General features: G+C 31.2%; 1 protein-coding gene across 10 annotated transcripts in view; it reads left to right on the top strand.

The window, feature by feature from the left end:
• Nucleotides 1–25,684, top strand: part of LOC124364407 (mitogen-activated protein kinase kinase kinase kinase 5) — an 81,291-nt gene that overhangs the window by 13,166 nt on the left and 42,441 nt on the right. For all 10 annotated transcript variants that reach the window (XM_046819855.1, XM_046819854.1, XM_046819853.1 and 7 more), the window contains exons 3-9: nucleotides 1,837–1,992; nucleotides 6,249–6,352; nucleotides 10,368–10,496; nucleotides 13,369–13,550; nucleotides 14,896–14,977; nucleotides 16,379–16,486; nucleotides 19,377–19,449. In XM_046819855.1, the coding sequence (XP_046675811.1) occupies nucleotides 1,837–1,992; nucleotides 6,249–6,352; nucleotides 10,368–10,496; nucleotides 13,369–13,550; nucleotides 14,896–14,977; nucleotides 16,379–16,486; nucleotides 19,377–19,449 (834 nt within the window). The remainder of the gene's footprint in view (nucleotides 1–1,836; nucleotides 1,993–6,248; nucleotides 6,353–10,367; nucleotides 10,497–13,368; nucleotides 13,551–14,895; nucleotides 14,978–16,378; nucleotides 16,487–19,376; nucleotides 19,450–25,684) is intronic.

The raw sequence follows: 25,684 nt of genomic DNA, 5'->3' as shown, positions 1-25,684 counted from the left end.
GTGGCCCTCCGCGGATCCGTGTCAATAACGCTGGAAAGGTTAAAGGTTATTTTATAATAATAATAATAATATAATAATATTCCTTTATTGCATAAAAACAATTTACAACAATTGCATTGCAAGCGTCAGTAATGGTACAAAAAATACATCAGTTATTTGATGATTTGTCAACTAAAATTATTATTTAATGAAAGGCAATAATCAGAAACAGGGATTTTTCTCGTTGCTCTTAATTTTCAAAATTTTCATCCCAGCGGCCCATCATGAACTCATCAACAGAATAAAATGCCTTTGATACCAGGAGGTGTTTTAGACGAGCTTTGAATTTTTTTGGATCATCGAGTTGTTTGATAACTTCAGGGAGCCTATTGATTATTCTGACACCAACTTGTGACGGCAAGTGTTCAAAAGCAATTGTTCTGTGTTGTTCGTCGTTCGATTCTAAAGTTGTCCCTGCCTCTAGTCTCGTACTGATGGACATCCCTACCCTGCGAATTCATATACACTATAGCCTAAAGAAGAATTCAATGAAGTGTTGAGGAATGTTGGAAAACAAAGTTTAGTGCATACGTAAGATAAAACATATACTTGCAGGCAGATATTCTAAAAATCACCTCGAGAGTAATTCCAAAACATGTGCATGCAGATGGATAGATTGTTATGTGCATTTGGTACATTTTATAAGCTAGGGAGTGATCTTTCGTCCAACCATCTGTAAATGTTCATCTGCTGATGTGTTTACCGGCCTTAAGATTCGATGTCTTGGTGTTGTAGAACATTACAAGATTTAGCCATCATAATGCATTCCACAATGTAAATGCTTACAGCTCTTAACAGCCTCCACTCCATGAATATTCCCCACAGCCCTCTCTACAATTCAAGCCAGCCATGGAAAACCACATCCCTTACCTCAAATGGGTTTCAATAGGGTAAATATTATAATGCATTGATGCTATCTCTGTTCTTAATGAATATAAAAATAAAGAAATTGTTTATTGCCAGCAATTTATTGGCAACCTTGATATTGTCTACTATGATTTCAAAAAGCTCAGCTATTACTTTTAGTGTGGATTGTCCGTTGATAAAACGATGACATTTTTCAGGAGGTTGTTTAGTTGCAAATATTCCATCAAACCAGTAATTATGGTTTTGTTCACTGATTTTGTGATTTTTACATGTATGTGAACATTTATACTTGGTTGATAACTATAACTTTATTAGGTATACTATAATGGCATTTTCTGCTGCTTGCCTCTAAAAGATTGTATTGCCATTTGAGACTTTGTGATCATACAACAGGAAATCCTGATAAGGGATTGCAGGTACCCAAAAATCATCGTTTCTATGGGAGTTATTTGCCTGCCTCAATAAAGATTTTGTTTCTAGTTGAGGATTTTGTGATCACACAAAAGGAGGTCGTGATGATTAGGGATTGCAGGTACATTGTTTCTTTGGGAGTTATTTGCTAGTCTCTATAAATATTGTGTTTCCAGGTGAGGATCATACAACAGAAGATCCTGATGATGACAGATTGCAGGTACCCCCCAAAATCATCGTTTCCATGGGAGTTATTTGCTTGTCTCTTTAATGATTGTGTTTCCAGGTGAGGATTTTATAATCATACAACAGGAGATCCTGATGGTAAGAGATTGCAGGTATCCCTAAATCATTGTTTCCATGGGAGTTATTTACCTATCCCTATGAAAGATTGTGTTTCCATGTGAGGACTTTGTGATCACACAACAGGAAGTCATGATGATTAGGGATTGGAGGTACCCCAAAAACATTGTTTCTATCTGAGTTATTTGCTTGTCTCTATAAAGATTGTGTTTCCAGGTGAGGACTTTGTAATCATACAACAGGAGATCTTGATGATGAAGGACTGTAGGCATCCCAACATCATCGCTTATTATGGCAGTTATCTTCGCAGAGACAAGTTATGGATTTGTATGGAATACTGTGGTGGTGGCTCGCTCCAGGACATATACCATAGTAAGTTTCAAGTCTTCAGACATAAATGTTACTTGTCACTATTAACCCTTTTAGGACCAGACCAAAATTTGACATGTGCAAAGAAAATTTTTGCGTTTTTTCTGGCCATGCTCCAAGAACTGTGCACATTAAAAATGTGTGATTTTTCAAGTGTTTGAGAGAAAAATCATATCTTTAGAACTAATTACTGTACAGATTTGTTTTTAGGCTTAAAATGTTTATAATTAAATTGTTCATTGTGAAAAAATAAATTTAAGTCATTATATAGCAAAAAATAATTTGATTTATCTGTTTATCAAATAAAAAAAAAGAAAAAAAATTAAAAAAATTGAGTTTGATCTTCAATAACTACCAAAAATAAGAATAAACTATGTGTGGGAAATGGTATTTATTAGTTCTACATATAATTCTCTATAACTGTACAAAATTTGAAAGCCCTGAAATAAAAAATAAAAAGTTTGTAAATGAATTAAATTTTTCTGTAACACTGGTTAAAACACTTTTCAGCATTAGCCTAACATACAAAACCTTATAGGCTACTAAGGATATTATTCGGTACTTTGGGATTATACTGACCACACCAGTATGAAGAACACAAAAATATACATTAATAGAAACAAACATGATAGAACGGAAAAACAACTCTTTAATTACAAACTTACAACGATTATCAATAATTGTTAATGGGGTCAGATTCCGTTATATGCCCCCAACGCTTAAACTTTTTTCAATTAACTTAGAACGTTATAAAACGATGTAGTTGAGTAACAGAACTAACATTCCATCAATCAACAAGCATTTCCAGGTATTGTGGTCGGTATTGTTGTCGCTGTTATCTTATCTTTCTCGAGAATCCCGATTACGACAGGCCGCGCGGCATCACATGATTATTTAAGTTTTTTGCACGATACATAAAAAACAAGTTGTTTGTGTTTTTTTTCAATAAAGAGTTTAGTTTTTGTGTTTGTAGAAATGTAGGGGTAAAACACGGAAGTACAACAAAGCGACGCACCAGGTGAACAGGCGGCGAGACTATGCAATCACATTATCTACTAGACCGTTCAACTTTGACCTCTGTCTGAGGATGGGGAGGGGTTTGCGATAAGACAATTCCTGTTTTATATTGACGAAATTTGTTCTACGCTAATCTAGTAATCAATAGAAGCAAAATGTCAAATAACGATTCATGTCTGGGTGTGGTCGGTATAATCCCAAAGTACCCTGACAACATTACGATGCAACATGGCCGTAAAATATTTTTTTTCACCAAGCTGATGATTCCAAAGACGTTTAAAATTTGATATCATAGTAAGAAACATACAGTGAATAGAAAAATAGTATTTTTATTCCATATAGAAGGTTAAAATATCTCTTAAAAAAATATGAAAAGTCCGCCGGCAATAAATCAGACAGCTGGTCCTTTTCGCATAGTACGCCGCCGGCGATAAATCAGACGACTGGTCCTTTTCGCATAGTACGCCGCCGGCGATAAATCAGACGGTTGGTCCTTAAAGGGTTAAAGAAGAAACTTATTTGTTTAATGCAACTGATAGTAAAACTGCATGTTTAAATGACGATCAAAGATTAAGTACACTTTAGACAAAAAAAAACTGTGATTGTGCTTCTGAGTCACCCACTTACCTTTATCCAAGAAATACTCATTATTGTGTTTCGTTAACGTTTCATTGTGATATTTAAGGCTACTTTAGTTTGATAGTTTTCACAATTCATATTTGAAACAGAAATGTAATAATTGCATATGTTTTAAATCATCAAACTTGTAAATTCACACTAGTTAAGATTTGTAATTTTCCCACAGAACCATACTCTATTACAAACATTATTGTTTTAGACCCGAAAGACCAAAATTTATTCTTCATAGTTTCTAATTCCATAAATAAAACACACACACACATTGCTATGTTTTTTATAATTCGTTTAAATATGAAAATTTAAATAATTTATTTTTAAGAAACGTTTACTTTTATAGTTTTAAATTAATTGTTAGTAAATAGGGTTTTTTAGTTTTTTTTAATATCTTTAAAAAAAATTCCTATTTTTGATAGGCATTTACTTTTGAATTTTATATAACTTAGAAGCAACAAAAATGTATCAACCACCATAATCCATTTTTTAAATTTATTTATAAAAACAATTTCTTTTCTAATAATCATAAACTATAACTAATCCTGATTTAAACAATATAACACTATAAGGTTTGGACCTCTGCAAGAAGACCAAAACAGAGTTTTTGATTGCCGCTTATAAGGATAAGCAAAAGTTTTAATATTTCGTGTGTGCATAATCGTGGTTCATGACACTATTTTCTACATGACATTGATCCACATTTTTGGCTAGTGAAGGGTTAAAAATCCCTAACAATAATCCCTTCAGTTATTTACAAACTTTTTTCAGGCTCCGTTTAAAAGAGCCTGAAAATATTTTTATTTCATAACTCTTGTGTGTGAAATGTTTTACAAAAACATCTAAGTTATCTGGGGGTGCTTAATGTAACCGTTTCTTATGTTTGCTTTCAATTAAAGATTTACCCACCCCCCTCCCCGAAAATATATATACACCATAAAAATATCATGTTTTATTTTAATTTAAGTATCGTAATTTTGTTGTATCTGACAAGAAAGTCATAGACATAAGTTGAGTAATATTCACATAGTCACGTAGTGGTTATATTATAAACCAACAAATAATAATAATTAATAAAACGTTGGACAATATGTCTCTGTTGTGTATTTCATAATTTCTTTTGTAACCTTTGGAAAATTCACATTTATAGTAATTGTTATGAGTAGTAAATTTTGTGTAGTAAATTTTGTGTTGCAAAAGTGTGTAAATCACAAACACTCAATCAAAGGTTGAGCAGCAACTAAGTGTGTAGGTGGGTTTGTTTGAATTGGAAACAAGTTATTTTACTTTAGTTCACATTTATAGCTTCATGAAGTGTGTATGATTTGTTACCTACAATCAGTGTCATTGGAGATAACAGTAATGATGTTGTTGATAATGAAGAAGTAACCAGGCTGACTACTGATAATTTGGCAAGTGAGTCAGGCACTGAAATAATGCTGTTTGTTATCATTGCTACTGATCATCTGACTGATCTGTCAACACAAGTGTTAGTCTAATAATGTCTTAACTGTCATTATGAACTGGTGCTTCATGAGATCATTATAGATCCAAATAACTTATGGACTAATCATTGATGACAAATTATTGCTTATGTACTTTTGCTCTTGCGAAATCTTGTCATTTTTATTATTTATTTTAAAATTTAGCAATCCATAAGTTTTTCAAAGGATGGACAACAGAGAAATGTTAAGGACATTGACAGAATTAAGTTTGATAGAATTAACAAAAGTATTAAAACCTAAACTTTTGATTACTTGGGCCATGCTCTCCTCTTGAGGTACACACCCTTAAAACATGAGGTTAAATGTGTTTAGGTTAAGGTTTAACTTAAAATTGTAGGCTGTAACTAAGGTCCATTGTGGCGTGTCTTATGGTTAAAAATGGTGTGAACGCATCTGCATTGAACCTTTATTGTCATTTCATTTTATTGTCATTTTCAGTGTAACTGAATTTGAAAATAGGAATTTCTCTTCTTTAAAATTGTAATCCAAGATGTTATGTAAAAATGTGTCTCTTACTTGAATGTTTATATTTATTTGTGTTTTAATTTATTTATATATTTTTAACTTATTACACAAATTGTTATACATTTTAAATGTAGATTTTCAATATCTTATTCACTTTTGTTGACTATAAATGTATTTTATTTGACCACTTTAATTTGACATGTAACCTTTAATACCTAAGATTATGGCTACACTAAGACTAAGTGTAAGTTTGACTATGTCTATTGCAAACAATGTTGATTAATGACAAATAACCATAATTATTTCATTTCATAAACATATTTCATTTAATTTCTTACCAAATACAATAGAAACCACATGTGGACCATATGGCATATAACCTAGTTAGTTCCAGAAATTATTTATCATATGATATACTTTCCAAAAACATGCACATAGATGACTTTTGTGAAAAAATCATATATATAATAATGTATTACTCTGGTAGTTTTTATAACATTCTCTTGGATATCCAGGAAATGCTCCTTAATAGATTGTGTTCAATTAACAGTATTGTATATGTGTTAAGGTTGGAAGAAATAAATTTAGCATAAGAAAATATAGTACTGAGTATTGGTGTTTTAAAACATGGTATACTTGCAGTAACTGGTCCACTGACGGAAGTACAGATAGCCTACATGTGCAAGGAGACACTTCATGGCCTAGCTTACTTGCACTCCATGGGCAAGATGCACAGGGATATCAAGGTACCGTAGTTGTCAGTACTATATTTCTATACTATATTTCATCACATCAATCAATTAATGGGAAAATTAAATCCAGCATGTTATGCAATTAGAAAAATTAGAAATCTAAGAATGGTAAAAACTTTTTATTTTGGTTATTTTGAGTCTGTATTGTGCAGGTATGGTATTGTTTGCTGGGGCATGTCGCCGTTTATAGAAAAAGTTTTCAAAGCTTAGAAAAAATCAATTAGGATATTACTCAATTTAGACTCTAACCAATCATGCAGAAATAATTTTAAAGATCTTGAAATTTTTACTGTAAGTGCCGTATATATATAATGGAAATCCTGATTCAAACTTACAAAAGTGTGCAAACCAAACCTCTCATTTCCCAAAATAATCATTTTACACAGAACATTAATACTATTCCAGTTCCAATACACAAAACTACCCAGTTTAAAAAATCATTTAGAGCCAATATTTCTTCAATAAATTACCAATAGCGTGGAAGCAGATTCCAACATTACATTTTTTCAAAAGAGTCAGCAAAAGACTTTTTGCTGGAAAATGAAATGTATACATTTTATGATTTTAGGCCGGATTCACCAGGAACTTATTAACAGTGTACACATTGACTCCATGATGTGCCATACTTAAAATTATTTTGAAAATTTAGTATAATTGTAAGATTAAATTCATTTGTATTAGTATTTAGGTTACTTATCCATTTAATGAGACTTGTAATGTTGTAACAAGTTTTCTTGGGTTCATAAAGAATTTCATTTCATTTCATATTTTATGTTTTCTTAAAATAATTACCTGGATTATAGTATAAATATAAATTTGTGTGTGTGACAAATATAAAAAGAGTCTCACTGATCTGGTATCCCTGAGTTTGGACATCCAATTAATCTAAAATTTCAGCATAGGCCTAAAATAATATCTGAGAGCGAGCATAAGTTTTCAATCTCACCACTGCACTTTAATATGAAGTGTAAAACTGAAGTATCTAGGTCTGAAGTAGTCTAATGGACAGAGCCAGAAGTAGGTTACATCAAATAGAGCCCGGGGTTGATCCTGTGACCGCATTAAAAAAAAAATATTGGACACTCTTTGTGTGGAAACTTTCAAGGAATGTTTCTCATGGGCTTTTATTACAGCAAGGACAAGTACAAGGCACATTACTTTCTCCACCAATTACAATGAGTTAATAATTACCTAGATGACAAATGTGTACCTCGATAGGGTGTAAAATTTGATTACATCACTTGTACAATAGACTTAAAATTATCTTTATGCACAAAACACAATAATTAATGAAACTTAACAACAATTTGCAATATTTAATATACAACTCATGGTAACAAAGTATTAAAACCCAACAAAATAACTTAATCACAATAAAAAATTCAGATAACACAATAATTAAAAACTATACAGTAAAAAGAAAACAGTGAATAAATAATATTAAACAGTAATATAAACAAATAATATGTATGTATATATTATAATCAAGTATATGAAATGCAGTAATTTATATTATACATATATGGTTTTTAAGTAGCGTTGGCATTGTCAATAACTTTTATAAAGGTGTAAGACAAATTAAAATTATTTGTTCCCAAAGCAGCTAACTCCTGTTCAGCCATAGTGCAAGTAAACAGTGGTTGCCCAAGAGATAAAAAAGTAATTGAAAAGCCATAGTACTGAGGGAAGTGAGATAAAGATCAGGCTTTGATAAGATGTCAAGCTGTTACAGCAATAAACACTGGCATTTCCGATTCTCATCCTCTCCTCCACTATCTCCATTGTTGGTGCCAGATTGAGATTTCAGTTGTAAACAACTTTTAGAGGATTGCCTTGGTTGACCATTAATGGTCATGTATCCCTTTTTTACTGTTATAATTATTTTTATTGTAAGAATTTTTAACATTTTTTCAATTCTGTGGTCAAATCTAATCAAAGATGTTCAAAATACTTCCTCATTATATGAAAACTCTCAATGGCTCAATCTTTAGGAGAAAGCTAAGCCAGTGTGGGTTTGTAGAACGTCCATTTACAATTGGAGTGATTTCTGACAGTACAGATTTTATTATGAAAAAATAAATATTATAGTGTGTAGTTCATAAATTTGCTTTTAACTATGAAAACATTGCTGTTCTAGACAAACATGTTAATATTAAAGTAGTCAGGTTTAAAAATTACAAAAACTTTTCAATTTCTTAACTGTAAACAAAACTTGTGGGTGTAATATGTCTTAATTGAAAATTAGAGATTTAAGACTTTTTCAAATATTCATACAAAAATGTTATCGGAATACCAATTATATTCTACCAATTACAGGTAGTTTTAGTCATTGGTTTTTGTGTTATCAAAGTTTGATTTAAAATCTCCACTAACAAACTACATAGTCCATTTTATGATAAAATATTGACATTGTTTAAAAACGTTTGCAAACGAAACACATATCACAAGTTATTGTAGACTGAAATAAATGTACTGCCTAAATAAAACTGAAATCACAACTTGTAAAGTTTATAGTTACTTCATCTTAATCAGCCAGTGTTCAGATATAAAATTAACAACTGTTGTCTAGTTAGAGTTAAGTTGAGGATTGATTCTTCCTTGTTTAGGAATGACATTCACAACTACAACACCAGATACAGAGATTTACTTGGTTTACCTCATGTTAGGCTTAGAAAGACACAAAACTCTTATTCTTACGTAGGCTTAAATATGTTCAACAAACTTCCTAGAAATGCTTGTGATATTGATTTTAAATTTTTAAAACAAAATTGTACAGCTGGCTACTGAGGAATCCTTTTTACAGTGTAAATGAGTTTTTAGATCTTTCAACCATTGACATTAGCTTTAATTGATGACCTTGCCTTATTTGTAATATTAATGTTTAACTATTTTGAATTTTGTGTATATAAAGGATCTTTTACCTGTATGTTTTTATTTTTTATCTATTATCATTGTGCATTACCTTAAATGGAATCTTAGTTCTTAATTAGTTTGTCCTTCAAATATTGAATAAATTCAATTGTTGTACTTCGCTTTATCTGTGTTACCATTATTGTTAATTGTTAGTTTTAATTTTCAGAGAAGAACTGATTTTATTACTTGAACTCTATTTTAACTTTAAGTGAAGATGTACCTGTAAAGATATAAGTAGTATTAACTATAATTATTGGTTTCTTAATGCCTTGTGGCAACTTGACGTCAACTGTATGAGTCACCAACTTGTTTTTGTTGCAATAAAGACTTTGACTTTGACAACAATATTCTGTTCATAAATTTAAAAAGTTCTAAAATTTTGTTCCTCGGTTCTAAGATGTCAATATACATAGTTTTGGCTTATGTCTTTTTAACTTTCAGATATGATTTTTGTACGTGTGATAAATATGTTTAATTATGACTCTATCATAGATAACGACTTTAACACTTTTTAAGTGATTTTAAATTATTAATAGTTTTTTTTTTTTTTTTTTAGAAAGGTTGATAAGATTAGCTTGTAAATTCAATCTAGTGAACTTTTCCGATCTATCGTATTCTACCCACAATGTTTCTTATGAGCATCACCTTGCTCTACTAAATATTAAAAATATGTATTGTTTTTTTGTCAATGTAAATAACTGATATATTTGAATTCATTAATATGAATACAATCTTCTAAACTAGTCACAACATGAATCACAGAAGTGTTATAATAATTCTATAGCCACTTTTTGTAAAGTTAAGTTTCTAGTACTTTTGAAGAAGCACAGTTTACCCATAGACTGATTCCATATGAAACAAGGGAATATTAACTCATATAATGCTGTTTTAAATACATTTTGTTGCAATAAAAAAAAAAAAAACTATACTGGGTATATTCTAGGAGAAATCTTATCTGAATGCTTTTAACTGTATTAATTGTTTGTACAATTGCTTATACTTTGTTTTATTAGAACATACAGTGGAAATCTAAGTACATAAATTAAGTATTTAAATTTAAAGATGAGCGACATTAATGTTCACATAACAATTTCAGGGAGCCAACATTCTACTGACGGAGAATGGGGATGTGAAGCTTGCAGACTTTGGGGTCTCTGCTCAGATCACAGCTACCATCAACAAGAGAAAGTCATTCATTGGCACACCTTATTGGATGGCTCCTGAGGTAAGGTGTAAATTATAATTTTTATTTGATTAACACCTTGTTCATCAATGCTTAGCCATTCAATTTATAATTATTAATAGTGCTGCATTATGCACAAGCCAAACCAATCTTTCATCTTCTGGATGGTATATCATTTTATCTTTCCCTTTTTATCCTATTCACTCTTCAACTCTCTATCCCTTGGCCATTTCCTTTGTCATCTTAATTGTATCCAATGCTGTTTATCTTAAGTTTCTTTTCATCCCCTCTAATAATTTGTTAACTTTTGGTGAAGCCTATATCACTTGATGGGCTGGAAAAATTGTATTTTCTGACTGTACATATGATATCTTGAAAATGAGCTGACCTTTGCCTACAGTGGTATGTCATTCTATGGAATTTGGCTGTGTGTTAGAAAATATTTTTTGTTTTTATCTCATGTGAAACCATAACTGTAGCAAGAAAATATCAAAATAAGTACATTTTAAAACAAAATTAATTATTTAATAATACCACTTTGATGCAGAAATTCTTGTTACAGTCAAGGAATTGTAGATTGTCAGGGATGCATTCAAAATAGAATCGAAGAAGGTTAAAACAAGGTATGTGCAAGCAACACCATGTTCACGTAACGGCTTTACTGAGGTTGCATGGAAAACTTCTGTGTTGTCGAGATGTCCTGTGGACAGTTAGACATACAGACAATCATAAAAAAACGAAATGTTTTCATTCCCTCGACAGACAAAAGAAAAATCAGCATACTGAGAGGCTTCAATTAGAAACAAGTCAAATGAGCCAAATTCCATGGTTAGACATGGACCATCATAGAACTTATATTTTTGCCTACATAAAAATGACGTTTCATGCAAAATTTTATAGATGATATATTTCTTGCCACATGATACATTCTATATTTGTTTATTAATTTAAATTTCATAGTCATGTTTAAGTAATAAAAGTTTAAACACCAAGTCACCAGATATTGTACGTGTTGTGGTAATTAGGCTACATGTGTCACTATGTCACATGGTAAAATCTTATATAATATACTCAGTGTGTGTGTGTGTGATTTTTTTTTTCCCCCTCTTAGGACAAGGAGCTTATAAATTGCACTTAGTCCTGTAAGAACCTTTGCACTGCTTTCGGAGTGATAGGATATTCAGGATGGGTAAGGTTAGGGAGTAGGGGCCGCCTCCTATCGAGATCCATGAGGAAGAGTTAGGGCACTATATCTCAAAGTCATCCCGGAAGAAGGGGAGGCCAGCTCTGAACCAGCCTCTCCAGTCAAAGTAGGCAGGGGGTAGCACACCCTTGTTGAGGTTAACAAGAGCCTCTGAGGTAAGGGAACAAACCCCACCAACTCCAACAGTCATCTTCCACAGTAGACTAGACCTATCGAATTGCCCATGAACCCCAGAATCTCAACATTTGCGGTTAGTGATGTGCCGCTACTGGACATCCATAAGGTTGCCCAGATTGAAGTGGCACATCGGTTTTTGCTGTGCCCAGTGGTGGGTTCACCTGATAGGTATAAACCAGCCAGAAGTGATCCCTGCTGGGTGACTCAGTGTGTTTATAAATGTAATTATTCTGCTATTTTCTTGTTGCCATCATGTTTATCCATAAGTTCAACATAAAAATAATATTCACTGACGCTCACACACCCCCAAATTCCATGGACTGACATGCACATTGTCAAACTCAGTGTTGCATGTGTAGAAATTAAAAAGTTCCAATCTAATCTACAGGTCAGTTAGTTTTCGAGATATTGTGCGGACAGACAGACAGAAACAAAATTTTTCCGGTCTTTCAAGTGATAGGCTTCACTAATGCTCAGCCAAAAACATGTACTAATAAAACAACTAATTTTACACTTTAGCTGAGCTAAAGAACATAGGTAAAAATTCATCTGCTTGTAAAAATCAATCATTGACTTCTGACTACAGCCAAATTAGTAAGAGATGATCGTCATACCAGAAACTAGAAAGTGGAAATTACTGAAAGAAAGGTGACTTTTAGTAGTTTATCGTAGATAATCTTCTTAAGACCATATTGTGATTATGCTTTTATCATTTTAATTCTTTATTCTGTTTGTTATTTTAGATCTCATTTGTATACTTTTATTATGGACAACAAAAATGGAGTTTTTGTTAATCGTTATTTAAGTGGTTGGTTTGGTAATTTAATATATCAAGCCTTGATTATTTTTAGAGAAATAACGCTCACTAATATATTATGCTAGCTTTATTCCAATTCATACAATTATCTTCAAACCAACAAAGATAAGCAATTATTTACTTTTCTGTTAATTTCTTTCTATGTTTTCTTTGCGTTCTTTCATATTAACGTTTATTCTTTGTTTCACCTATGTATTCCCTGTTATGAATACATTTTACATCTACTGTTCTAATTTTCTATGATGATCCTGGCACATAGGGATTGATAAAACTGCAAATATATCTCAGTTCTCAGTCTTGAAATCAGGGACAATTATTTTTTTGTTTACATTTGTTTATACATTCTGTTTAAGATGTGATTCAGTTGTTTTAACTCCTCTCTTCAATCCATCTTTATCTGATGATACACCGCTTGGCGTATAAAATAATGGATAGGAAACTCCTTCAACAGACTTTTTATGATTTAATAATTATTATTATTATTGTTCAATTTGTTATTATGGTCAGAATTATTCTATAACCTTTTTCAAGAATATATCCTACACTAGTGGAAACCCTGGAATAGTGAAATTATGTACATAAAAAGAGATATATGTATCAATAGTACAAAGTCTAATATCTAAATAAATCCATAACGAATTATGTAAATCTAACTCCTGTGGATTAGATAAAAAAGTTATTTAAATGATATGATTAACTTTGTCACTTTTTTGCAGGTGGCAGCAGTGGAAAGGAAGGGTGGCTACAACCAGTTATGTGATATTTGGGCAGTTGGTATAACTGCAATAGAATTAGCGGAACTGCAACCACCCATGTTCGACCTGCACCCCATGAGGGCTCTGTTCCTCATGTCCAAGAGCGGTTTCAAACCACCAACATTAAAAGACAGAGACAAATGGTATCTATATTTTGAAGTAAATTACTGTAAATATTTAAAATTAACTGCAGATTCTGGTTTATATAACTTCAATAGATTTAGCAGAACCGCAGCTGTGCAAGTTCAACATACGTGGTGGCGCAAAAGTCACTGGACAGTTGGTTAAAAAAAGAAAAAAATAACAGCAAGACGTAGTACAATAGTTTTTGTCCGTGACGTTGGTTTTACTAAATGTTGGTAATTATGCCGTTTTAAGTTGGCAATACAATGCAATGAAACACACAACAATTGAACTAGTGAGTTCATCTGTGACACGTGTCAAAAACTTTCAACATGATGGTGCTCAACCACATTACGTCACTGCCGTTCGCGATTATTTAAACGAACGTTTCTAAAGAAAAGTTATTGGTCAAAGGACAGTTATAGACTTGCCACCACGTTCACCAGATATCACACCAATGGATTTTTTCCTATGGGGAGTAGTCAAGGACTCTGTTTATTCTCGAAAGCCTCATACTATTGACGAACTGAAAGACTACATGCATGACGCATTTTATGATCACACACTATGCCATAGAGTATGTAACAGTATTCCAGAAAGACTTCAAAGATGTATTAATGAAGACGGAAAATAATTTGAATATAAAAAATAATTGTAAGTACTGTTTGTAATAAAAAATTATTTCAAATAAATCTAGTCTTGTTTTAACCAACTGTCCAGTGACTTTTGTGCCACCCTGTATATTCTATGATGGTTCTCATGTTCAAGAACGATTTCAAAACACATATTAAAAGAAAACGATAAATGGTATTACTATTTAGAAGCAGATTACTAGAGTTTACTTAGCATTAGTGACAATAATATTTATTGATAGGACTGCAGCCGTGCGTGGTCTTCTTAAACTCTGTAATGATTCTCGTATTTTCAGGAGGCTTATGGTAGTCCTAGTTTTCTGATGGTAATTCGCTAGAGTGTGCGGGAAGTATGTTTCAGTTGTTTAAAGATGTGCTGCTGTATACCCATTCTCTGTGCTTATCGATCGATGGTAGACCGGTTTTTGTCTCAAAAGACGGCAATTTGTAGTACTGCTTAACTCCACAAGTGTGTATACGTGTACGCTACTGCCGTGCCAAGCAGCTGTTGTGTTTTGCTCTGTAATCTGTGGGAACAGTGTGAATATTTCAATAAATGTTATATCCCTTAATTTATTTTGCTACAACTCCCAATACTACTTTTTAAACATAAAAATAACATACTTTGGTGGGCTAAGAACATTTAATCTGGATCAGTTTTATATTTAAATAACATTTTCTCAGTCTTTTAGTTTTTAGACAAAATAAGAATAATGTGTCTTTGTCTTTCTAGGAGTCCAACATTTCATAACTTCGTAAAAACAGCCCTTACCAAAAACCCAAAGAAAAGGCCAACGGCTGATAAACTGTTACAGGTAAAATTTTCAGTGTTTTAGTTATTTATACTGCTAAAATTATATACTTAAATTTATATACTAATTACGTAGGTCTAATTTTTAGTGTAGTTTTTTCTTTGAACAGTGTTCATAGAATATTGTTCCGTTAAAAATTTTTGTGTTCGTCCGTTGGTAAACAGTTTGTGACTTGATTCGGTTAAATTTTTGTAGGGATCTTACTTTTTTGATTTTAGAAACTATTCTTCAGTAAGATTTTCTTGATCTGTAGACTGGTGTGGATAAGCAAATTTCACATATAATTTACAGTACTGCTAGTAGTCACTAAATAATGGTCAGTAACTTAATTTAATACAGTTAATTTAAAATTATAGGACAACAATATTTACAATTATACAATAATATACGCATACAGTAAGTAATATGCAGTTGTTCTTGTATAAACTAAACTGTCTTATGTACATTACAAGACTTATTTGACTGATGTGAAATGTGTCAAGGTGTCTGATACTCTACAGTAAGTGGAAATATCATTTCCACGAATCTTCTTGCGGGGTTGAGAGTGTTAACATTGTGTACTTTAGTCCAGTATTGCTACATAACACTTTAAGCCCCAAGGGTTCTATGTTACTCTACAGTAAGTTGAAATGTTACCATGAATATATACGTGGAGATGAAAATAATTACTTCTTTATCTGCTGTTATTGAAGTTTTTCAGTATCATTTTGTCACAAAGCTATGCATTGTTTTGATCCTGATCCTTGATAATGATCATAACACTACCAATTTGGTGATGGAGTGATGAGTGGATGAAGGGGGAATGGTGACGACAGACAGGAAATGACTATGACAGGATGATTCAACTTATGGACACTCTACGAAAAAACCTCACAGCACTACTGGTTGTGTCTATGTAGGGATATGCAGTACTGTACCATATACAATAGTTTTTTTTTATTTCTGATCACTTTTACTGAGTTACATTATTTAAAAAAAACTTTTTAAGCCACTTTTAAAAATTTACTAACTTTTAGTGTGTTGTTAAAAACATGTTGTAATTAAATATTTTTACTGCAGATGTTGTGGATAATCTACAAAGTGGTTAATCCAAAGTTAACTAAATTTTAAAAACCAATGATAAAAATAGTAAAATGCCTAATCTACCCACAATTAAAAAAATGTTTGAGTCTTAAAAATTTAGAAGAAATAGTAACCAAGAATAACTTATGCTGTTATGCATTTTGTTGGTTGTTCTAGAATAAAAGTTCTCTTGTCTTTCTGTATAAAAAATGAATGAAACAAAACATCTAATTTGACATTTACCACAAAAATTTCAATGTATCCTGTTTCTAAACTTCCATTGTTCAGGTGAAATTGGTTGTGCAGTTTTCTAAATTAGTAAATTTGTTTTTTTTTTTTCAGCACCCATTTTTCCTAATGGACATGAGTAAGAGGTTAGCAATCGAGTTACTTCAGAAAGTCAGCAATCCATCTCACAATTTTACCGAATTCGAACCAGACGACGATGGCGTAAGTATTAACAGTGATAATAAGTTAAAGTGAATTTCTCGGTTGCTACAAGATAGCTCAGAAATAAAAAGAAAATTAGTACTTTTCGGTATGTTAGATCTACAACCCATCTTAGTATTTACTTTCCCTCTGTTAGTTTTTGGATAAAATTGTTTTGCTAAACCACTTTGCTCTGTAGTCTGTACTATTTGATTTTTTTATTGTAGCAGTATAGAGTATTCCCATCATTATTACAACCAATTTGATAGGCTTGATGTGACATATTAGGACTAATTTTTTACTGTCTTTTTTACTCTCCATTTCTTTGGATAATACTTACTATAGCCACATTACCAAAAACCATTTTCAATAATTAAAATAGTATATTTTCTTTTTCAGAAAAAAGTATTTAGTCAGTCATAAACCATAACTATATCGCACAAAAATTATTAAAGTGTTTTAATTTTAGGTTATATCTTTATTAGTTTATCAATCTAGAGGACTGGGAGGAATCAATGTGTCTGGATGGAAGAGGATAACAAATTAAGGAGGGGTACGTTTAAGAGGAGGGGATAACAGGGTTGTCAACACTCAAATAAGAATTTGAGCTGCAAGAATATGTCAATCAACTGAATTTGAAGATAATTTAAGAGTTTTTCATTACTTTTTTCTTTTTGTTATCATTTTAGCCACAGTTTCTACCTCCATATTGTTTATTTATCATTTCTACCTCTATGGTGAAGATTAATTATAGTTTTTTGTTATTTCAGTTCTGTTCGATATTGCACAATTTCTATGGACATCTCGTTGATGCTTTTCCTGATTGGTTACATTTGGTAGCGTAGTCATTTACAGAAAGAGTCATGTTATTTTCCTTTGTGGTGCTAGTGAGTGGTGTTTTCCCGCATATTAAATGTAAAAATTAGTGTCATAAGTGCACTTTAAAGTGTATTAATTATTATTGTGTCAGAATGGACAGAAAAGAGTTGTGTTGTTTTCTTCGTAATTTTAATTAAAATTCTTTGCATACTCTATGGTAGCGGGTGTAACTTAGCAGTGCCCTTGGGAAAACACGCTATGTCTTCCAAGCAAAATTCATGGCAATAGAATAAAGTGCCAGAAGACTCATACAAATGAGACCAAAAGGAGCAGAATACTTAATTCCCTCCGATAGCTACTAAAGGCACTTGATGCCTGCTCGTTTGACTCACAAGCAGTATGGGAATGTAAGAATGTTCCAGTGGAACTGGCAAAGAAGAACTGAGTTACACTCGGTTGGGTGCCGGACCATGAGGTCATTCGTGGATACGAAAAAGCAGATACCCTTGCCAAAATAGGTACAGAATCACTTAAGCACAGCGCCCACTGCGACCGGCATGGCCCAGCCGGGGACCGGTTGCAGTGGGCGGGTGTCCATTTGATCGTATGCATTTTGACAGAGTATAAAAGGTCAGTCTGGGCTGGGCTGTGCCGGGCTGGTCGCAGTGGGCGCCGTGCTTTATGGTAAGGCCAGAACAAGGCTGTGGAGCAGCTTTCTTCTAGAGCAAAGCTCTAGTAAAAGATTGGGAAAAGAAGATTTTATCCTTAAACTGGAGTAGGGCCTCGGTACTAAGACAAACTAAAATGTTTATCTCTCCTTATGCTACAGATGGGACAGCTCTCCTAGAACAAAGTGAGAAGTAAGTAATAGGAATGATTGAAGAAGTATGTATAAGTATGATTGATATTAGGAATTTTGAGAGGACATTGCCCCCTTAGAAAAATCTAATGAAGGTGTTTCTTAGTCAGACTGATGAATGCAGACTCTGCGGAGAAGCAGAAGAATCAGCGGAACAAATATTGGTTAAACTGCCCTGCCATATCTAAAAGTGGATAAATTTCCTTGGGCGTATTTTCTCAGCCCTCGAGGATATCATAGAACAGGAGCCCTCAAATTTGATTGACTTCTGTCTCAGAAAAGTCTCAGATTCTGAGGGCGCCAACATAAGTAAGGGAGGTACAAAGATCCTTTTAGGACTTCATGCGGAGGCAACTATCTCTTTGCCTCGAAATTAAAAAAAATGTTAATGTTTAGCGAGTAGCGGCCATTCTCCTGCTTTGTAGAATAATATGGTTAGGTGAGTTTTTAATATTTTTAGTTCTCAAGCATTAGTGATCACCGATCAGTCTTTAAGAATTTTAAATTTTACTGATTGGTACTATCATGGGATGTTTTCGTTCGTCGCTATCAGCACGGGCTATGACAGCATTATTATCAGCCCGTTCAAGCATTTTTAAGCATTTCCCTTATGAAAAAACATCAAATATTGTGACTAAAGTCTACATGTGTGTGAAACAAGTCTGCTAAAAGTTAATCATACAAAAGAACTATACTCTTCCAGTTGTAAATGTTCGTGATTCAAACTATTGGCATAAAGAAGAGCAATGCTGAAGTAACAATCTCGGCCTAGACATAAACCCATTAGGTCATAGTTTGTGTGCCTCATGCAAATAAACCGCTCAATGCAGTGCAAATGGTCACAGCAGTGACTTAAAAGTGTTATTTCAAAAAAACTGATCATGTGTATGATAGAGCATTCTTTTCTACAGAATGCCGGACTTAGCATTAATTATTGTAGAGGAAAGCCTAGCTTGATCATTTGACATTTGCCTAGATCAAAAGTTTATTTGAAAATGATTGTAATACTAGTATATAAATAACATGAAAAAATCAAACTTTGTTTAATGTAGAATACCAAAGTCACAAGACTGTTAATGTAGAAATGACAAATCAGAAATTTTATAAATCATAACTGATTTGATAAAACAATATTACACCATTTTAAATTAACATTTTTATTTTTAATTATAGTAACTAATTATTTTTTATTAATTACATAAAATAATTACAGTGAATGTTCCCTTATTTCAGGCTGTACCTAATGTACCACAGAGGATAGCTTCCAGGCTGACCAGCAAAGGGAGACGGACTTCTGTAGAGTCAGGTAGGCCTTCAACTTTTAATATTATGTGTAAATAATGGACTTATTTAGAGGTTTCAAGTTAGTCAATACACTTTTATATAAGAATATTCTTTTCTTCTATCTAATCTCAAAATTATATTTAAATGTTAAAACTCATATAAGTCAGTTTGAAATTTTCATTACTTATAAAAAGCATTCAGTTTAAAAGGTTTTGTTAATTTTATAACAATGCCATATTTCATATGCATTATGCCATACGATATTTCATTTTATCACAAGTCCTTTAAATTATTTAATTGGTGTAATTCAACCCATTAAATAAACCTATCATAAGAAATTTACAACTATGATTTTATAGCTTATTTACAATATCATGGCAAATCTGGTAAAATGAAACCACCAACTACTAACCATAAAACTGAACTTAATTCAATGTATTCATAAATTTGTATGTCATTATATAAAACAAAACCATAACCAAAATCAATGTTTTAAAACTAAATTAGTTAAAATTAAGTGAAGCTAGTAAGAAGCACACATTTCCATCAATGCTTTTAATTTTGGACAAACTTTTTGCGATAATAAATTCATTATCAGTAAATTTACAAATAAATATTTAGGTAACATGTTTGTACTTATCGTTGATTTCAGTTTGACAAAATAACTTTATTCATTAGATATAATTATGAACGGTGTCACTAATTAAAATAATACTTATAGACCGATTAAAAAAACAAACAGATATAATTGTATTTTAGTATTGTTTTTAATATAGACCTTATTCAAATAACTGTTTATGTCCAAAAGATTTTCTGTGTTGCTAAAATGCTTTTTAAAAAGAGCTCAAGATCAGGTTGTACTATTTCCTTACAACTATCCTTTTGTTATGTAAGATTAATTATATATCCTTCCATGGTGCTATGCAATACTTCATATTAATTTAAGAAGGAAATTAAAATAAAATACTCGATACAAAATTATTAATAGTTATTGATTGTCCAAATATGTCCAAAAATAATTATGTTTGCCTATTGTTTGAGGTCTCATTAAAGGTACATTTCAAGGGACCTTTTACACAATACTTTTCATTGTATCCATTTGGTTGACGTGTGTTGATTGCGTTGCCTGTTAACCTAGTTTGATAGCAGGTGATTGTAGTGTACTGAACGCAGGGTTGGAGTCAATCACTGCCTAATTATTATTATTTGTTGTAGTTCGTTTCCTCAATTCTTTTCTAATTGTCTTAATGAACGGTTCCAAACTTTTGTATTTATTTCAAACACACCACAGGTTTATATTAGCTATAATCAGCTGATATAATTCAACTAATTAGCTTCTGTACCCTTATGAGACACTCTGCCAGTAGTTTTATTTGATAGGATATAATAATGATTTTTTAATATTGTACTAGAAATTTGAAAATTAATTTTAAAATATAATTTTAAAATATTTATATCCAAATATTCAATTTTTTACTTCTTTTCTAGTATTTGTAACAGTTACCACAAATTGACTGTAAAATAATTTATATCCAAAAACCTAATAAACGTAAATATACATAATTAATTTTTCTAACAGTGTCATTAAAACACGTACATAGTAAACGGAACAGATATGAACATTTTTAGAAAAGATTACCATATATATTTTGATTTGTACATAAACTAATGTAAAACAGAATTAAAATTATATTTAGGTTTGGATTGCTATTATAAAGTTATTTGGAGGATTATTGTACTAAATGAAGAAATTTTAAAAAGTTGTTTTTTTTATTTAGTAACAGTCCTCATTCATTGGTACAATAGTAATAAATTTGGAGAGGAACTCTTTTCATATATTTAGCAACTAATAGAAAAACCTGAACAGCTATTATATAACACATGTACAAAACACTAGCCTCACATTGTAAACAAACCTACTCATTTGTTCAGACAGTTTTAGACATGACAGTCCACAGACTATGAAAGTATGAAAATAAAAACTAGGGCTTTTCAAAATTGAACATTTTTTTAACAACTTGCACTATTGAATAACTAAGTACGGTATTTGTTTAAAAACTGTGTTTTAGACTATACCAGTATCTGGTGGACTTCTGATTCCTCTTACTACAGCTTAGTACTGTAAAATAGAACATTGATTTAAAATTTTAAGGTGTTAGGTCCTAATAAAATCAATTTTTCCTCTAACCACATTGGACGTTATTTGCTCTTTATAACAATAGTTTTGAACATAACTCGAACTTTTCAGCCTGTATTATTAAAACTATCACTAAGCACAACAAGACAATTATTCACAAAGGTATTTTTAATGCAGTTTAATTTTAAGTGTGATGACAGTTAACTCGGTCTGGTGATAATGGTCGGCTGATAATGTTAGATCTAATGTCATTACTGATTAGGTTGTTCGCTTTCTCATGTTTGTCTCAATTACTCCTTTGCTGTGTTGTTGTTGGTGAGAGACTCGATGTCCTTATTATATTAAAACTGTTGTTTGTAACAACATGGATAACCCTGATAAGTCACCAAAACCAAGTAAAGATGTCAAGAGTGAAGGTAGGTTTCAACAATATTTTGGAAAGGCTTATTAGTATTTTAATGCATTTAATTTTAATTTTTTAACATATTAGCATATTTGCTTGAACAAGAACAGCACTGCACAATAAATGTAAATAGTTAATCGTCAGTACCTAAAATACTTTATTACCATGTTCATCAAGAACAGCAATGTTGTCATGGTTATAAAAAATAGCTAGAATGTAAAAGAATGTAAAAGAAAATATACATTATAAATTTTTATAAAGTAAAATTTAAAATTAAACAAAAATGACCCAATTAAAAATAATTTGAAACAAAATAACACAAAAACATAGCACTTGGATAATAGTAATAGAGGGTTTTATTGTAATTTGACTTTTTTGTAACTTTAACACTAATGGAGACTTAAATTTTTTGTAATAATATAGTTGTGTACATCATTGAGGAAGAAAAATCTTTAAGGTTTACTCTTTTAATGATATCTTATGTATTAAGAATTTTAAAAATTTACTATTAAATACATATTTTTATTATTATTTGGTATAGTAATTTTTTTTTCTTATTACAATTTTTATTTATTAAATAAATTATAACAATGTTTTGTTCAAAACACACAACTGTACAATTTTTGAAAAAATCTTATTCAAACATAAGATTAGTTTTGCACTACAAAATTTGTTTTAATATTTTAGACATATTTATGTTGGATTAAAATTTTGAAATTTATGTTATACTATAATGAGATACTATTGTCCTTTTTATAACAAAAGTGTATAGGGTTATAAGGGGGGGGAAATGGTTAATCTGTTATTAAATCCCTCAACTTTTAGCAAAATCTCTGTTCACAGTCCATTTTTCTGGTTCTGACAGGGTATTTAATAACAAATTCAAAGCCATATTCAATTATGCATTGTTATGTACCATGTATATTGAACTAAACTAAGTATACAAATTTTAATATAAAGGATAATTCTAAAGAGAATAATAAATAATTCTAACACAAGAGGAATACTAGCCCTCTGTGTTTTGGTACAAGTCTCAGATAAATATCTTTTATTTTATAAAAGATATCCGTATTAAATAACAAATCTATTAACATACAAGAGATCACACCCACTTTCTGAATGCAAGAGATCATGCTAAGGCAATTTGTTCATACTTACTTGTTTGTTATTTGTAATTATTCAATGGAAAATCTCAAAAATATCTTGTGATTAGTTTGTAGAACTCTCTCTTAGAATTCACTAATTTAAATAATTAGCACATCAAACTCTGCGTATAAAAACATATTACAATAACTGCACAGTCAGATATAAAATTTACCCCATTCTTAAGATTACATATGAACAAATTGCTGCATGTACGTTTTAAGCATATAAATTGAAACTTGTTTACAATTCAAAAGAAAATGTGTCTATTTAAAGAACAACAGACAAAATGGATCTTAAATTTTTGATAAGTGAGTGTATTTATTCATAATTATAACGTTTGCCTTAGGGAGAATTGCGTAATAGGGTGTAGAGGACAAAAAAATTGTAATTATTTTAAAAGAAAGTGAGCAAAGGACATGTCAATAGTCAATAGCCTTTATTTACAATTTCATGGAGAAATGTACATGCGTCAAGGTCTAGGTCACATGTGGAAATATACTGTATGAGGAAAGATAATACAAGCTCTCAAGCTGACAATATTGTTAATTACAATCATATTATCAAATTACAAAAACTGTTACAAACTGCAATCTCTTTTATGTTAAAATATTTCAATTATTTAATAAGAATATATCTATAAATATTATTATGAAATAAAGATACTTTCTTATGATGAAGTACATTTTATGATTAAAAGAAAAATTTTATTAAAATAAGTAATGAGTAGGTAAAGTACTTTTTTATTATGTAGGAGACCAAGCCTACATAACTGGTATACATTTCGTAACAAAAACACAAAAATGTACAAATTGTTCAAAATATTATCCATTTTCAGAAAACTTATAATTTCTTAGATTTATTTATACATTTTTATTTCACATTAATTAAACCCAGAATAAAACAATTTTCTGTAAATTTACTTTCACTTGTTTAATATTTAATAATGGAATAATGAATGATATTGTTTCATGCCTGAAACAGTATTACTATTTCGAATACATAATAAATTAAAATAACAAATAGAAAGCAAATTCATAGCAAAATTGTTTTACGTTCACAAAATTACAAGCAATGTTCAGATTTTGTTCAATTTAAACTGCATTGATTTTGGATAACATACAATACAAATCAGAGTACGAAACTAAATATTTTTTAAAGGAAAAAAGTTTAAAACAGCACTCCACAAACGTTAGTTGTGTGTGCTTTGTAGGCCTTTCCTAATTTTGAAAAAAAATGTTATTTTATATACAGTATTAGCCATAATAAACAGTACTGAAACTGAATCAGTTGTAGTTACCCTCTCGATCAGCGAATTCAATTGTCGATTGTTGCCACGGCTTCGTGTTCATTACTCCTTTCTTATTTGAGGTAAGTTTTTGCTAACATGGTGCTAACAACGGGAGAGAAACTTTTTATCGTAGAGCATTATTTTCTCTCATACGGAATTGGACGTGAAGGTGGGCCAAGCTTGGCATACACTGCATTACGTTTTCAGGGACATTTCCACAAAAACCCGCCTACTAATGCTGTGATTCTTAGTGTTGTTGAAAAATGTCGAAGAACAGGTAGTTTTTGACACAGCGAAAGTACAACTGCTGTCTGTACAAATGAAAACCATGGAAAAGTGTTGCAGCAAGTGTTACAGTCACCGAAAAGTAGCCTAATGCGAGCTTCTCTTAAACTGAAAGAAAACATTTTCCACGAGGAAAACCACCATCGTCCAACTCAAAGAAAAAATAACCATGTGTATTAGGAGAATGGAACAACCCCTATTCATAAAAATGATGCAAAACCTACAAGAACGGTACAAGTGTTGCCCCAAACTGAACTGGGGTCATATTGAACATGTTAATACCCGAGTTTAACCGATTTTGCTTCCTTTGACTTGTATTTATTGGTAAAATCTATATTTAATGTTACTGTGTTTGCCATAATAAAATATTACCATTTCAGTACTGTTTATTTTGGCTAATACTGTATTTTAAGACACAGTAATGTGATTAGTATTCCTATCATTTTTTCCTGTAACCCAAAAAAATGGCAAATAACACTGGTTGGATGGCTGACTCCGATATCAGTAATGGTATCTTGAATGCTCCTGCAAATGGGCATGAACAGTTTTATGTTGAAAGGTTAAATTACGTGTTTCTCCAATTACAGTATCTGATAGATGTGTCTACCTTTCTCTTTCTATCTCTTGATATAAACACTGAGATTTGCACCTTGAAGTCAAAGTTAACTATTTGAATGAGGTAGTTTCCCACTTTTGATTTTGACATTCTAATAATTGAATCAAAATTAAATTGTAATGTTTTCTTTTTACACAAGGAATTACGAGGTTTACTTTTGTATTAATTCATTGATTTTTAAAATTTAAACATATTCTAGTGGTGAGCAATGCACACAAAATTATTGGAGTAGCAAGAACCAAAGATATACAAGGGAGGGGTTAAAAATGATTATATATTAGTGATAATATTGTTCAAATTTCAGATATTTATATTTTTGTAAATAAAATCTTAGTATTTTTCATTTTATATGAAAAGAATACAGCGCTAATACATATATCTT

This window comes from Homalodisca vitripennis, chromosome 6, assembly GCF_021130785.1.
Source record: "Homalodisca vitripennis isolate AUS2020 chromosome 6, UT_GWSS_2.1, whole genome shotgun sequence".
Taxonomy (NCBI): domain Eukaryota; kingdom Metazoa; phylum Arthropoda; class Insecta; order Hemiptera; family Cicadellidae; genus Homalodisca; species Homalodisca vitripennis.
Note: the sequence above shows the minus strand (reverse complement) of the source record. Positions and strands in the feature narration are given on the sequence as shown.